The sequence below is a fragment of the Schizosaccharomyces japonicus genome (assembly GCF_000149845.2).
Source record: "Schizosaccharomyces japonicus yFS275 unplaced genomic scaffold supercont5.2, whole genome shotgun sequence".
Taxonomy (NCBI): Eukaryota; Fungi; Ascomycota; class Schizosaccharomycetes; order Schizosaccharomycetales; family Schizosaccharomycetaceae; genus Schizosaccharomyces; species Schizosaccharomyces japonicus.
The window spans coordinates 2,549,024-2,563,727 of record NW_011627861.1 but is presented as its reverse complement, the minus strand read 5'-3'; the positions used below and the strand labels follow the sequence as shown (position 1 = coordinate 2,563,727).

Below are 14,704 nucleotides of genomic sequence, written 5' to 3'. Positions count from 1 at the left end.
GAAAAATAAAAAAATGGTTATTTTAATTGTACTCATGAAAATTTACCCAGCCGGTGTTCGTTGCTGATTCATGAGCCTTTCGAGTTTCTTTAGATTTGTGAATACAGTGGATTTATTAAAACAAAACAGTTAAGGTTTTTTTGGTTGCCGTCTGTGCTCACTATCTGACATTCGCTGTAGTTTTCGACGAACCTAGCGTTCTTGTTAATGTAACGGTTCGAATTAGCATTGCTGAAGTAGCAGCATATGCCTTCATGCTTCTTGCTTACTTCTGGGTCACTGTTAAGTTTGTATCCTATGGTAGCCATAGCGGTAATGCCACCGATGCCAACTAAAGCGACTGGGTTGGGGGCGATTGTTAGTAAATGGCAGCATGCTAAGCTGAACTTACGAAGTGCTTTTAAATCCGGCGGCACATTTCGCATCATTGCTAAAAGCTTTCGCGACGGAGATGTTCGATCGGATGGACTCATGTTGTAGCTTGGTTTTTGATGAAGACAGTTGTAAAGCAGGACATTCAGATAGTCGAATGGTCGTAGTATAGAGGATCAGTATTCTGTTATCCTTATGCCTTTTCCACGTACTCGCCCTTTCTCAAAATGCTATTTAGTAGCGACATGAGTCAATGTTGCATCATAAAAACCGTGGCAAGAGAGAGAGAGAGAGAGACATACGTGAGCAGCATATGTTGCTAACCAGTGAACAGTTCTCATGACTATTCTTTTATGTTGCAATGGTATCATCAGAATACACATGTAGTATCTGCCACTTTTCAGAACTTTATTCCAACTTTGCGAAATTTAGCTGTACCCTGTATACAACCTTATTCATCGATCATTTCTTACAAAACCGTACTGAATGAAATTCATTTATTTTTTTAAGCCCCAATCATGATTCGTTTAATGCAAAAAGCCGCCTGAAGACTGGGCAACACGAGCTGACCGCTTTGTGTCCAGGAACAGATCAGCACACTCTTCGACGTGTTGGACATCAACAGCTTCACTCGCGCCCAACTTAGCCACGATACTGGCGGGAGTGAGAAGCTGAACAGCATAACGAAGACTTGTTTTGTGACCCATCTCAGACAGCCGGTCGAGGGCTGCTTCCGTAAGATTTAGGGACTCAACCTTGGCGCGAGTTTGAACGATAGCCTTGATCTCAGCAGCTGAGTAAGGTAATGTGCGAACAATCATTAAACGATCCAAAAGGTCGGTGGGAATACCATGAGGAGCAGTAATGTCCTCCGTTCCACGAATGGTGCACATGCCCCGGTTAGAAGCAAAAATGACAATAGGAGATATTGGACTCTCAAGCGCCTGGTTCAAATACGTGAAACACTCAATATCAAGCATGTGAACTTCGTCAATAAAGAGAACACCAGGAATAAGCTCAGCAATTCCTTGATCGATGAATTTGTTGACGACTTTGTTAATCTCTTGACGCAGTTTGTCAGTGATTTCTGTTTTACGAGACTTCATGAGCTGGCCCATCATAGACATGATATCCTGACCGCCTTGAGGATGAGCATTGGCAATGTCGAGGTCATGTAAGGTAACATCTTGAATAATTTCTTTTCTTTTGTGAACTTCACCCTTCGGCAGAGGTACATATTCTTCGGCTTCCAAATCGAATTCTGTTGCATAAGCGTCACTACGACCAACACGTTTTACTGCTCCCGTATTGGCTTCGATATAGATCACATCACCCACAGTAACCATTTCTTTTTGAAGCGACTCGTAAATACTCGGGTCGAGTTTAAGTTGTTTGGTACCCTTAAATGTTTTCAGTCCCAAAAGAACGTGTGAAATAGTTTTTCCATAACCGCCCAGAGGATTTTCTGCTTCTTCTGGCGTCAATTCTGTAACTTCGCCTTCATAAACCTCCTTGGTCTCTTTTACACGTAAGCCAATAGCGCGTCGAAAGTTTTCCATCAAAACTTCTGTTTTTTTCACTTCACTGGAGAACACTTCACTTCCAACCATGGGACAGAATGGTACTTTCGGTCCCAATTCTTGAGCAATGGCAAGTGCCAGTGCAGTTTTGCCAGTTCCTGAGGCACCAGCAAACAAGATACCCCGACCACCGAGTTTCTTAGACTTAATTAAATCGACAATTACACCAGAAGCCTGTAAATACTGTTAGAGAGCCATCAAACACGGACCAAAATAAGAAATAGACGCGTCACATACCTCACGCGCGGTGTTTTGACCGATAAAGCCGCCAGCAGCATTTTCTGAAGTTCCATCCTCCTTTAAGCCAAGCCCTTTGATGTGAGAATGAGCAGCAATTCTGTTTTCACGGCCATTGCCTGTAACCTCACTGATTTGGACCATGTTGTTGGTTAAGGAGAAGTGCACGCGGCATGCTTCGCTCACGACCTCGAATCCTCGCTTCGCAACGAGCTATTACGTGGGCGATAGAAGCGAGCTAATAAACGATTTAAGCGAGTTTGTGAATGGATGATCTGCGAAATTCGCTTAGATACTTTACCAAACCTAAGATAACTTTAAAGACGGATCCGATTCCACTTCCGCACGTTTTACAATAATGAAGGTCGCTTACAGTTAACATTTTTTCGCACAATACTCTCAATCAGCTTCATAATCTGCCAAATTTTCTTTCTAAAAAAGTTCATAAACGTAGAACAGATCCCTCGTCAAAGTGGTAAAATACGTATACAACTTAAATACATGTTTCCACTAGCCGTTGTTGGCACCTCATGTCTGACATTTGGTTCCCTGAATAAGATAACAGCGAAAATCGTGCGCTAAGTTAGCGGTTGTCAATGCCGGAAGAGAAGAAGGTAGCAACAAATTCCACGAAGACGGATATGAACAGTGCTAGCAGCGTGTAGATACCAGAGACGACAAGTACTATGAAAGCAGGAAGATCCAGCACAACTTGTCAGAGCAGGTTAGGCAAAACGATATTCTCTAACATTGAATGATGTCAACACATACCATAAAAACCTTCTAAAAGGGCCCGTACCACATTGGCCATGCTCTGCTTTAACCTAAAAGGTAGACGAGAAGCAGTGGAGAGAGGAATGCTATTCGACTCTCCTATCAGCAAACGGACCGAACCCGACGACAAAGGGGATGGGTGGGCTGGTAAAATGAGGGTGAGAAGAGTAAACAAAACAAGCACGTTTTGACCAAAGGGCATAGTATTGTTGATATCACTGCTAGCAAAGAATGTCAACAAGTCAGTACGCATGCTTCGAGCGATTCATTCTTCAGAGAATGCGACGCTTGTTGCAGTCCCCCCCCCAAAGAGAAAAATGCCAAGTCTTGAAAAGTTCTTAAGTAAACTTAGTAGCAAAGAAACTGGGATATCATGAAGTAGTTTTCAATTAAATCTTTGTGCAGTAATTCGTGCACTTTTTTGTAAACAGACCGACGGATATTTAAGCAAAGTACGCATCAAATTCCCTTCGCTCAAAATGCAGCTTGTCGTGAAACTCTACACAATCATCACACATTTCTAGTTCGTATCCATGGCATCAGGATTGCTCTCTTCAGTAGCTTGTTCAGGTTGTTGTTCCTGAGAAGTAGCAGCAGCAGTGGCCGTAGCTGCTGCTGCTGCTGCTGCCGCCGTAGAACGGGCAGCCGCAGGACTTGTGTCGCCAAGCTTCTCAAGCCATTGGACAGTTTCTTCATCGTCATCATAAAGCACAAATTTTTCGTCCTTGCCAACCACACAGATTGATACATTTTGCCGAGTTAATTCGTGGTCTTGGGGAAGAGTATCGCGCAACGCACGAAGGGCATAGAGTACCAGTTCTTCACGGGTGGCCGCAGGGAAGGATTGAAGATTGCGTTCCAAATAGGTACGAGCCGACTGGGAACGAGCACCCATACTTGTTCCCAAATACTCGAGCACCATTCCTGAAGGCAGGAATTCGTACAAATGAGGACCTGTTTCATCACAGCCGCCAACAAGCATGCCAACACCGTAAGGCCGCTTTCCGTATTCTTGCGTATTTAATTGAGCTCTTTCAGCAATCATGTTGACAAGTCTCTTAATGGGAATAGGACGGTTGAAAGTCATTTTTGAGGCGAGTGCTTGTTGTCTCATGAAGTTACTAAAAGCATTGTTAGAGATCAAATAGTCATTTACACAATAACAAAGATGTTAATAAATCCAGAAGCGTTCATATCGCACTCATATTCCATAATACGAAAAGCTGACAGTGTTTTCTTCATTTCCAAAGCTTCATACCTTAAAACACGGGCATCGGGGGCCAGACCAGCAATGGCAACTCCAACATGATCATCAATGCGTACAATCTTCTTTTGGTAGCTGCTGAGTTCTTCAGCATTTCTCTGTGAGAAGGGATCAGTTAGCATACCAAAAAATTCATACAAAATCATAAACCACTTTTTTCAGCAGCTGAGGACGACAAAACATACCTTTAACGCAACAAGCACGGTATGTGTGTTGGAAACAACGCCGACAGCAGCGGAACCCTGCTTAATGGCTTCAAGGGCGTATTCAACTTGATGGAGACGTCCCTGAGGACTCCAAGTCGTAGCGTCACCGTCTTTAACAAGTTAATTACAAGTTTTTACTTCAATAAACGCGTTTTTATAGCATACCATACTGATTTCTAAACATTTTGGGAGTATTCTCGTTTCGAGTGGTTGGAAGAGGAAAGACCTGAACGCGAAGTTATTCCACCTGTCAAATAGAACAATGGTATCAAATAACGCTCAAAGAAAGCTGTAGCAGTGCATTTATCCTCTTTATAAGCCTCCTAGTGTATGTTAGACGATAGAAGCTGCAATTAAAACAAAATTATGGATTCGTATAAGTTCTATGGGACAGTTTCGCTAGACAGCATAGATTGCAATATAAGTAAAGAAGAGTATATTGGCTTGGTCGGATATTTAGCAAGAGCTGCGTCGGAAACATTTCATTCGTAGCTAATCATGTCATGGGAAGAGGGATTCTATGTACGACGGTAAATTTTGGAAGCGGAAATGAAGGAGAGGGAGAGAAGTTCTGTTGGATCTAATCCGAGGACAATTTAGTATTATCATCAGATACAGTAGGGCACTCAACAGAAAGAATGACAGGTTCTGGAAGGTACGCAGAGTGACAAAAAGCGGACGACGAAGAAGGTGTCTCTTCCGCGTAGACTTGTATGCGAAACAATCCGGACGTAGTCGCAAACAGTGAATGCGAAAATGAGACTTCTTTACCAGGCCCCAAAACCGGCATCGTTCGTTGGGCCGGACCATTTAGGACCAGCGTTGGACTCTCCATGTCTTGTAAGCTGACGCTACACAGTTTAAGTGCGTATGAAGCGCGTAAAGGCTTCTCGGTATGATTCACAAAACGTACACGAATCGTAAAGAAAGTACGAAATGGTACCTTCCACACATACATGTGAGGATCAAATACAAGTGGATCTTCAGCTTCAAAATATACCGCCAGAGGAGGTGATAGTAGATTTGGAATTGAATTGCGGGATAAGATTAGGGGTCGCATGTGAACTATACCCTTACGTGAACCGTCAACAATAGATTCCCATTGCACCTTAAGACGGCGTAATAAGACTTGCTTCAACCAGAAGCGTTGTTTCACATAAATTGTTTCGTCCAAACTGTCTTTCATGCCTTTGGACAATACAAATTGACGGTTCGATAGACGAGGGATATCTTTGGTCAATTCCTCCTGTGTCAATGATATACGCGGGGTCGAGACACACAGCACGGCATTGCTGTTTGCGTAAACATCAATAGAGTGTTCTGTATCAGTTGCATTGTCAAAAACCGTAATATGTTGTTGTTCAAAGTAATGATTGAAAAAGTACATTACCAGTAAACATGACGAATAGTCCAACATAGACTGCGGTAAAACTTCGATGCCCTGTAACACAATGCGGGAGCATACCTTGATGTCAAGTGTCACGGTGACTTGTCTCTTGTAGTAGTATTCGGCATCAGATGAGCTTCGGTGACCATAAGTGAAAACGATACGGGCTTTCTCCATGCTTGGTTTAGCTCGAAGCTGAATGTGGAATGTGCGACTCTCATGTGGGTCTACATGTAGTGGTTCTTCAACGTAAAGTAATTTAAAAGAGGGCATCTCCGTTTCCTCTTGCTCCAACTCGTAAAATTGATCTGCTGTAATGGTTTTGCTAGCAAGTGCATTCGTGTAGTATTGAGCTGAGGAATCAAAAAATTGGACATGGACTAAATTTGCGGGAACGGAAGACACGTTTTCAAGAGTTATGGGAATCGTTTTTGTTTCGTATTCCGCCATCGAAAGAGGCCGAGAAGCTGCAGGACAAGCACGCAGCAGCAGTTGAGGCTGCTTATCGACGACTTGTAATTGTATTGTATTCTTCGGCCACTCTTTGTCTTGCACATCCCACCAAGTTTGTTCATTTCTGGCGGAGAGTTCCTTATCAGGACTCATTTTTTCCAAACGAACAATTTGTTCTTCACGAATGTAATCTAAATCGTAAAAATGAAACAGTTGCTCTCGACAGCCTAACACAGTAGCCCTACATCCAGTTATCTGAAGATTACCCACTTCTTTAGGAAGTAATGATAGTGTCACTAAGGTTTCAGATTTCGCGGGAAGTGTTGTGAATACGTCTGGACATTCTGCATGCGCACCATCAACGGACAAAGATATACTTTGCAGCTCAATGTCAACACTGAGACGATTGCGAAGTCGGACACGTAATGAGACACGTTCATCAACGATAACAATATGATTATCTGGCTCTATCTTTTTGCTTAATGGCCGCTCAAACGGGTTGTAAAGAAAAGGGCCCTTTGGTCGAGTGGGAGTAGTCGATTCCACTAAGGATTGATAGACTAGTTGCTCGTCCTCATCACTGCTAGTATAGCAAATGTCTAATACAAGAAATGGGTCCCAGTATGGAACGGAGCAAGCTATATTGGCATTTTGTAAAAGCTTATATGCATTTTGAAAAGCAGTAAAGAGTGTTCGTTGTTCCTCTGATTGAGACCTATTTAAAGTTGCAAAAAAATATAGTGAAATCAAAATCATTAAGCCTGAGCAGTCTCCGAGTGCCGAACAAAACTCTACGAGGTTTCGAACAACCGCGTATTGTAAAGAAGACCAATTCCACCCGATTTTGTTAGGTTGGAGAATGGAACCGTCTTCGTCAAAGAAACCGTAAACTCGGCAAACCTCGAGTAAAATAGGTTCAGTATGAGTGCTTTGAGAAGAGTATAAACGTAATGCACTATTGAGTGCCTCAATATCCGGATGGACACCGCGTCTGGAAGCATTCAAATATCGGGTTGAGAGTAGTGACGGGGTCAATTGCACAAGCAGACGTCGTAATAAGAGAGCACGTTGCCGGAAGAAACCTATGGACCCTAGCAAATTGGCCATTGCTCCATATATACGACATAACTCACGAACTGAAAGTTGTTCAGGTTGAGATTCATCGACCTTCAATATCCATTGGTAAATTACAGCCTTGCTGGGAACGTAAGCAGTAATGGGACGTTGTTTTTCCAGTGGTACTTGCATAACGATGTGATCCAACGACGCAGTATTAATACCGTTTGCGATACGAACCATGGCAAGAAGATGTGCATATCGAAGCACACTTTCTGCAAAACACAGTCCAGGAATAGAATCGTGAGGCTGCTTCGTTGATTTAATATATAGAGAATTTACCATGTTACGGATTTCTGTAAGTAAACCCAATAAGTTGTCCACATGTACCATCTCTTTGACACTGTTTCGACTTGTAAGTGTTGAGGAAAACAGATTCTGCATTCCCTCAGGTATACTCACGTCAGCTTGCAAGTATGCAAGAAGCAATAAGCAAACTGAGAACATTTCCAAAGAAAGACCATGCCACAAATAATCGCGTGTGAGTTTGGCACAGTCAATAGCGGTAGTAAAATGCCGCATCGCAGCAGGGAGTAGACCAGCAAGGAGGTACAGTTGGCCTAGCTGATTTTCTGCACGGCCCTTGAACCGGACTTTTGAATGCTCTGAACCAGTCGGGTTTGTCCGTGTGCTATTATCCCCTGAACTTTGTATAGTAAACGTAGACGATGTTCTGCGGGAAAAACTACGTGTAGAAGATCCTGAGCCGTGCCGTTCAAGAGGCTTAAGATGCGGAACTTCCGTGATGGGGGAAAGAATCACCGAACGAGCAGTGATGGCATATTCCAAATCATTAAACGTGTCAAGCATTTCAGCGGTAATATCGCACAGAAGAGAACGTACAGCAGTAGCCGGAGAGAAAGACCCCACTGGTCCAAAAACTACTTCAGGAACAGTTGCAAGTGCAGCACGGCGTTCTTTGTCTTCACAATCGAATACGATACAACGGACAACAAGTGCATGAGGCACACGGCGTTGCCATTCTTCTAGTTTACTACTGATAAATTCAGCAGAAACATCTTCACGACCATCGACGAAAGCAACTAGCACAAAAACCCGGCGAAAAAACTCAAACTCTTCAAGGAGCGATTGCTGGTCATCTAAATTTACGATAAAATTATAAACGACTTGTCCAAGCGGAAAATTTAGAGGATTGAAATCTGATAAAGTAAAGTTAGAAACAATTGCGGTTGTTGTTTAAGTAAGAAGCAGTTAATTAAGGAGATAATTATCGGGAACGAAATTGAATGTCTTGGAGCATTGCTCAGAATTTATTAACTGACCAAGCTAAGAGCCTCTGGCCAAAAATAGGCTTATGGTTGGCATTTCGGAGATACAACCATTCATCTCTTTCTGTACCCAATTTTCCGAGTATCAGAACCATTTCTCCTGTGCTTCATGAATTACTTACGTTGACTCTTTGCTCCTTGCGGCACATCATTCAATCGAATATTTCGCACGCGAAACAGGAGCTCGTAGAAATGCCGAAACCGATTCTTTCGAATTTTTCCAAACGGCAAGACGAGCGCTTGCACTCGAGAAGGTGCAGCATAGGAAAAGAAATCGAGTTCCATCGACCATCAAGCTCTTGCGAGCGGGAAATGTTCAAGCACCAACAACCTTTAGGTGGTGGTGGGGCTGGCTGTCTGTTGTTCGACACAGCAAACCAAGGTATTTTCGTTACAGACGCTTTTGTTAGAATTTAGTACGTATTGTGCTAAGGGAAGGAGGACGAGGTTAGCAATTTGTAGGAATGAAACAACGGTTATAGCGAGTTGAACACTCAATGAGACTAAAAGATGTAGACGAAACTCAGGGGCGGAGTGAACGGAGAAACGGTGCTGTGAACTATAAGGAATTATTTAGTTCGTTTCCAACTCCATTTAATAGTGAATTAATTTGCGGAATTTTCGTTGATCATTCTAAGACTATGACAATTGAACATAGAATAAAACAGAAACAGCGCATACGTTATAGATTATACAGTATGGAAGAGGCTATGATGGTTTATAGGAAACCGAGAGAAGAATGGATAAACGAGTGTTAATGAACGCGACGCGCCCTGCATTTAGCGTGTTACGCGTTTTCATTAATTAAAGTTATGGAGTGAATACGTACACGTAAACAAAAAGGAATGAGAAGCAATCGCGTTTGGCATAGAGTATTTTCTTTCCTTTGCATTATTGTTGTTCTAACAGAAAATTAATTGCTGATACCATTGACAAAGTTGGTTGATTTACTGAAGATTGAATAACTTGTACTTTTGTCCCTCTATAAAAATCAAAACTCTTAAGATTTTGCTATAAACAACATGACTCGTCCATAACATGAAGCGTGAAGATCAATTGAACGACCTGTTTTTCCAGTGTATTACAGTGCTCAGTGACGCGCCGTTATTCCCAACACGACTGGCTCATAATTACAGCGTATGCGACGTTCTCCGTTTCCACTACTATCAAATACAAGTTTGAATAAAATGAAGGAGGAAACTCTTCCAATTGTATAACTAGAGCCATTAATCCATAGTCCTGCGTCACATTATCGTCACCGATACAAACTGTTTTTTCCGTCTTTTCTTCTATCATACAACAACATTTGCCCACTATGTCGAGTGTTCATTCAGATAATCAAGAAGTAGCCGATGTTCTTATTATCGGAGGTACGAACTTGTGCTTCGAGCGATTGATAGTTATAATTTAAAGTCATCTTTACTCAGACGACGTACACGCGAAATACAGTTAGCTAACCTCGTAGGTGGAATTGTAGGAGTTTGCACTGCATTCTTCATTACCAAACGACCAGAGTTCGCACAAGGTAAACTTCGTGTTGTGCTATTAGAAGAGAACGACATCGCATGTGCTGCTTCAGGAAAGGCCGGAGGATTTTTGGCTTTGGATTGGCATGGAAAACCAACTGAATCGCTGAGTACTCTTTCCTATCGACTACACGAAAAGCTTGCGGAAGAGTATAACGGAGCCAAAAAGTGGGATTATCGAAAGGTGAAAACACTGTCGATGTCCCTCATGCCAGCGGGTAACTCGCAAAAGCTTCCTGAAGACATGCCTTGGTTTGATACGCAGTGTGTGGAAAAGTGTATGTTAGACAGAATGCGCCTATAGATTTGCTGACGCGAAATTCGAGCAGACAGCACACTCGGAACGCCTTCGACTACATCTCAAATTCAGCCGTACAAGTTTTGTCAAGAGATATTTAGGTTGGCTCACGAAGCCGGAGTGCGACTAGTGAAGGGAAAAGCAGTTGATGTTCATGCAACATATGTAACTTATGTTCCCGAAGGCGCTAATGAAGATGATATAAGACGTTTTGATGCACGGAAAGTTGTTGTCTGTGCTGGTCCGTGGACTGGGAACCTAATGCCTGAGACGTTCATTGATGGTACCCGTGTACACAGTATTTGCCTTAGAAACGAACATGTTCCGAATACACCATATGCCATATTCACTGACATTGTATTACCCGACGGTGAGAATTCACATCCAGAAATCTTCTCTCGGAGTGATCATTGGTATGTGAGCGGGGCTCCTGATATGCATCCATTACCAAATTCGTCTAAAACAGTGACAGTGAAGAAGAGTCGATGCGAGGATATAAAACACCAGCTAGACTCAGTAAGTTCTATGTTCCGTGATTCGACAATCACTGTGGAACAAGCCTGCTATTTACCGACTTCTAGTCGAACGGGCTTGCCGATTATCGGGTGCAGAAAAGACGGCGTGTATATTGCATCAGGTCACAGTTGCTGGGGTATCACGCAAGGACCAGGCACAGGTTATGTGATGAGTGAACTTCTCTTCGATGGAAAAATCAAGAGTGCAGATTGCTCCTATCTCGCATACTAGTGCTGAAACGGTGCCTGTGAAGCAGGTTGTATCGGTGTAACTGTTCAAGTATGAAAACAGATATGCTACCTTTTTTTGAATGTCTTAACAATAATGCTTGGGAATGCTAGTACTTCCAAAAAATCCCAAACATTTGGATCAACATAATCCTAACGCCAAGAAATAAGAATCAACCGGTCCTTTCGCTAATGATTTGCATTCTTTATGTTCAATATAGGCTTGTAGAGCACGTTCCCTTGTTTTCGTATCTATAATATAAATGTTATTAAACAACATATTAAAATTTAACATAATTCATTTTATTACATAATCCAACACTCGATTCTTTTGCAATTCGACGTCTGTTTTAGCGGTAATAAATTCTTCTAATACTTTTTTCTTCAGTGTTCGTGTACCTACCGATATTGGTCCAGCAGACACCTTGCCCTTTGCAAAAGAAAGAAATTACGGGTTTCTACACATAAATGTCCAATTACCGAGGAAACTACAGGTCTAGAAAACGTTATAGAGATGATGACGAACACAGTTATCGTCCATCTCGCAATGGTCCCGGCCAGGGCATGATCGCCCGTATAAAAAAAGACATAACATACTTGGTTGATCCTCGAAGCAGTTCTTCTCCTTCAGAGGACATGAATTATGTCGCAACGGAAGTTGCACGCGAATCTCAGGATGAAATTCATCTTCCCCAGGTGATTGACAGCTTGTTTGCTTGGTAAGTAACATGTGTAAACGGCTTGTTTCACAGTATTAACATAAATTGTGAGTATAGTGCGCTTCAACTCCCTGTTAAAATACCCTTTTTAGCTACCATGCTTATGCTGGCGAGTACGAAAAACCATAACCTTCTTAAGGTTGCCGTTGAAACATGCAGCACTCGTCTTCAAGAAAGTCTTCTTGCTTTTAAATTTTACGAAGCAAAAATATACCTTCGTTTGTTAACGTGTCTTACTCGGGTACTTACTGAAGAAAAAATTGGCGAGTTACTTGGCAAAATTGTCGAAGCATTTGAAACTCAATCATGCTCCGTATATGCTGATGAACTTGCCTATCTGGTGCTTTTAACTTTACCCTACTTTATTGTAGCCAGTTTTAGCCCAAAAGTGAAAGAAACCTGTTCGTCGATCATTGATCGTTGTTCCACTTATTTGAATTCACGATCAGTGGATGTGAATGACATGAATCCATTTTTGAATTCCACTTACAATATCCAAGACAAACTCTCTTTGCTCTACTCGCAAATCACTAAATTAAAGGAAAATGATTTCACTGTCTCGATTTTACCTACTCCATGGGATTCGTTTGAGTCCGAATTATCTAGCATTGAGTCAGTCTCGTTTGAGCTTCCCACCCTTCCAGAGGAAATTCCTGATGACAAAAAAGCTGCACCAAAAGGCAAGCCTTTCATTGAACTTCTCTTTTCTCAGCCTGTCCGTACCACTCCCGAACTTTCGAACATTGCTTCAACCATTTTGCGCGACAATGCCTCTGATGTATTAAATCAGCTTGAATTCAATCGCACTGAAGCTGCCCGGGTACTCACTGACTTTGATGTTTACTTTGCGTACAAGTCGTTCGCTCTGCGCGGAACACCGATAGCTGAATTAGAGAAGGCTTCACCCTCAGAACCTACTTGGAAAGCCGAGGACGTTATTGCCGAGAGTGTTTTTGCGGAACTCTTCTCTCTGGCATCCCCTCGTTATAAACCTGTTTACTATCACTCTGTTTTGACGGAATGCTGCCGAACTGCCCCGCGCATCATGGCTCCTACTTTTGGCCGGATCATCCGGTTCATGTATTCTATGAGCGAGAACCTCGCTTTGGAACCCCAATATCGTTTTATTGATTGGGTTTCTCACCATCTAAGCAATTTTGGTTTCCAATGGAAATGGCAAGAGTGGGTGGAAGACGTTGATTTGGAGGAACTTCACCCAAAAAAGGTTGTCATGCGTGAAATGATTCGCCGCGAGGTGGATCTCAGTTATTGGGGTCGCATTCGTGACTCTGTTGCTGAGCCTATGTATGGTTTTCTGACAGAAAAAGCACCTGAACCCTATTTCCCATACGGCGCTGAAGACCATCCTATGAACGTTACGTCGCACAAAATAACCAATCAATTGACGATGCGTGAGCCTATTGCTTCCATAGAAGCCGAGCTGTCATCCTTTAGTCAAGAAGAAGCTCTTCGACTGTTTTTCAGCTGCGTATTTCACATGGGCTCCAAGTCTTTCTCTCACATGCTGAACGTTTTTGAGAAACACATTGACGTTATTAAACACTTTTCCCGTGCTTCCTCCGATTCTGAGTATATTGTTGTGTCCTCATTATTCGAGTACTGGAAGTTTCAGCCGACGATTGCAGTGACTTGGGCCGACAAACTTCTCAACTACTCCATTGTTGGCGCTACTGCCATCATTCAATGGCTCACCAAGCAAGATGATATCCGACTTTGGTCCCGTATTTACGTATGGGATCTATTAACAACGACGTTGAATAAATTGGATGCTCGTGTCAAACAGTTTGACAACTCTGAAGCTACAGAAGGTACGGAAGAGAATGTTCTTAAGGAAGAATCTACTACAGAAAGACGTGCTGTGTACGAGCTTCTTCGGACACGACTTCCGGAACTTGCTCAATCAGCTTCTCTGCCCTGGTCGGCGCATTATGTACAGCTCGTTCAGGCTTACCTTGAACGGCATTATCCTCTCATGGTGCAAATGGATGATGACTAAATGAAGAGTTTCATGCAATTCAAAACTACAGCTGTGACCAATCACTCGTCACTCGTAAACTATGTGTATAATCTACAGCTTGCGTTGTATTAGGCACCAACCGGTACAATGAATCAAAACCCGAGAGCAGACAAATAGAGAGGATTTGTGAAGTGCGATAAATTGGGATAGAGGGGTTAGTCGAAGAGCGTTATAGAGACATTGTGTGAGGTAGTGAGACACGGTAATCTGTTTAGCGACGAACAACACAGTTTAGCGTCCTTTCTCCTTCACTACCCCCACACTGTGACTGCTTTCCCCACACGCAATTGCTATAAAAGGGCACGGCTCGCTCCACGAAAAACCATCGACGATACTCCATAGGATCATTTCTATAGTATACGTCCGGCTTGGGTTTCCTAACCTAGCCACAGAACTCAACACGGATGATGATTGGAAGCACCGTTGCCCGAAGAGTGAGACAATTCTTTCTTCGGGAGGGAGAGAATGTACTCTTTTGGGGTTCTGTTCTCCCCCTTCAGCGATGATCTCTTACGCTTCGGGTTTCTCGTCCTCTGGACGGTCCCGTCGTGTAGGGCAGCTGGTGTATTCTGACGTGTAAAATTCCTCTTTTCATCGACTGTAGTGGTCCTGCTGCTCCAGGCGATGTGATGGGGATGACTAGTGTGGTTGTTCATTCTGTAGTGTTGTTCTGTCGTGTGGCGTGTAACCGGGTGCAGTTCG

The 14,704-nt window shown here is 42.9% G+C and overlaps 6 protein-coding genes across 6 annotated transcripts; 2 read left to right on the top strand and 4 right to left on the bottom strand.

Annotated features, from left to right (window-relative positions):
• Positions 1 to 89: 89 nt before the first annotated feature.
• On the bottom strand, positions 90 to 473 carry SJAG_06392 (hypothetical protein; the record flags this gene model as incomplete). Its single annotated transcript, XM_011050714.1, has 2 exons — positions 90 to 340; positions 392 to 473. The coding sequence occupies 2 exons, from the start codon at positions 471 to 473 to the stop codon at positions 90 to 92; spliced, it is 333 nt and encodes a 110-aa protein (XP_011049016.1).
• Positions 474 to 899: 426 nt separating this feature from the next.
• On the bottom strand, positions 900 to 2,333 carry SJAG_04355 (AAA family ATPase Rvb1; the record flags this gene model as incomplete). Its single annotated transcript, XM_002175431.1, has 2 exons — positions 900 to 2,126; positions 2,190 to 2,333. 2 exons carry the CDS (start codon positions 2,331 to 2,333, stop codon positions 900 to 902), a joined length of 1,371 nt encoding a protein of 456 aa, XP_002175467.1.
• Positions 2,334 to 2,553: 220 nt separating this feature from the next.
• SJAG_04357 (20S proteasome component alpha 6 subunit Pre5) lies at positions 2,554 to 4,754 on the bottom strand. Its single transcript, XM_002175432.2, has 4 exons — positions 4,599 to 4,754; positions 4,413 to 4,543; positions 4,222 to 4,325; positions 2,554 to 4,084 (listed from the first exon to the last, which is right to left on the bottom strand). The coding sequence occupies exons 1-4, from the start codon at positions 4,615 to 4,617 to the stop codon at positions 3,484 to 3,486; spliced, it is 855 nt and encodes a 284-aa protein (XP_002175468.1). The 5' UTR covers positions 4,618 to 4,754; the 3' UTR covers positions 2,554 to 3,483.
• SJAG_04358 (TRAPP complex subunit Trs120) lies at positions 4,692 to 9,475 on the bottom strand. Its single transcript, XM_002175433.2, has 2 exons — positions 8,801 to 9,475; positions 4,692 to 8,549 (listed from the first exon to the last, which is right to left on the bottom strand). Exons 1-2 carry the CDS (start codon positions 8,961 to 8,963, stop codon positions 5,014 to 5,016), a joined length of 3,699 nt encoding a protein of 1,232 aa, XP_002175469.1. The 5' UTR covers positions 8,964 to 9,475; the 3' UTR covers positions 4,692 to 5,013.
• On the top strand, positions 9,216 to 11,605 carry SJAG_04359 (cytoplasm protein). Its single transcript, XM_002175434.2, has 3 exons — positions 9,216 to 10,048; positions 10,144 to 10,482; positions 10,534 to 11,605. Exons 1-3 carry the CDS (start codon positions 9,994 to 9,996, stop codon positions 11,247 to 11,249), a joined length of 1,110 nt encoding a protein of 369 aa, XP_002175470.2. The 5' UTR covers positions 9,216 to 9,993; the 3' UTR covers positions 11,250 to 11,605.
• Positions 11,547 to 14,141, top strand: SJAG_04360 (nuclear cap-binding complex large subunit). The gene is made up of 2 exons (XM_002175435.2): positions 11,547 to 11,964; positions 12,022 to 14,141. The coding sequence occupies exons 1-2, from the start codon at positions 11,714 to 11,716 to the stop codon at positions 13,979 to 13,981; spliced, it is 2,211 nt and encodes a 736-aa protein (XP_002175471.1). The 5' UTR covers positions 11,547 to 11,713; the 3' UTR covers positions 13,982 to 14,141.
• Positions 14,142 to 14,704: the final 563 nt, after the last annotated feature.

What these genes read in the sequence shown, in the direction of transcription:
- SJAG_04360 (XM_002175435.2), top strand. Translation starts at nt 11,714, where the DNA reads ATGTCCAATTACCGAGGAAACTACAGGTCTAGAAAACGTTATAGAGAT. An exon ending in ATTGACAGCTTGTTTGCTTG is followed by an intron (nt 11,965 to 12,021) that starts GTAAGTAACATG and finishes TTGTGAGTATAG; the next exon opens with TGCGCTTCAACTCCCTGTTA.
- SJAG_04358 (XM_002175433.2), bottom strand. Translation starts at nt 8,963, where the DNA reads ATGGAACTCGATTTCTTTTCCTATGCTGCACCTTCTCGAGTGCAAGCG. An exon ending in GCAAGGAGCAAAGAGTCAAC is followed by an intron (nt 8,550 to 8,800) that starts GTAAGTAATTCA and finishes TTACTTTATCAG; the next exon opens with ATTTCAATCCTCTAAATTTT.
- SJAG_04359 (XM_002175434.2), top strand. Translation starts at nt 9,994, where the DNA reads ATGTCGAGTGTTCATTCAGATAATCAAGAAGTAGCCGATGTTCTTATT. An exon ending in CGATGTTCTTATTATCGGAG is followed by an intron (nt 10,049 to 10,143) that starts GTACGAACTTGT and finishes CTAACCTCGTAG; the next exon opens with GTGGAATTGTAGGAGTTTGC. An exon ending in TACGCAGTGTGTGGAAAAGT is followed by an intron (nt 10,483 to 10,533) that starts GTATGTTAGACA and finishes AAATTCGAGCAG; the next exon opens with ACAGCACACTCGGAACGCCT.
- SJAG_04357 (XM_002175432.2), bottom strand. An exon ending in CCGTGCTTGTTGCGTTAAAG is followed by an intron (nt 4,326 to 4,412) that starts GTATGTTTTGTC and finishes CCCTTCTCACAG; the next exon opens with AGAAATGCTGAAGAACTCAG. An exon ending in CCCGATGCCCGTGTTTTAAG is followed by an intron (nt 4,085 to 4,221) that starts GTATGAAGCTTT and finishes CAATGCTTTTAG; the next exon opens with TAACTTCATGAGACAACAAG.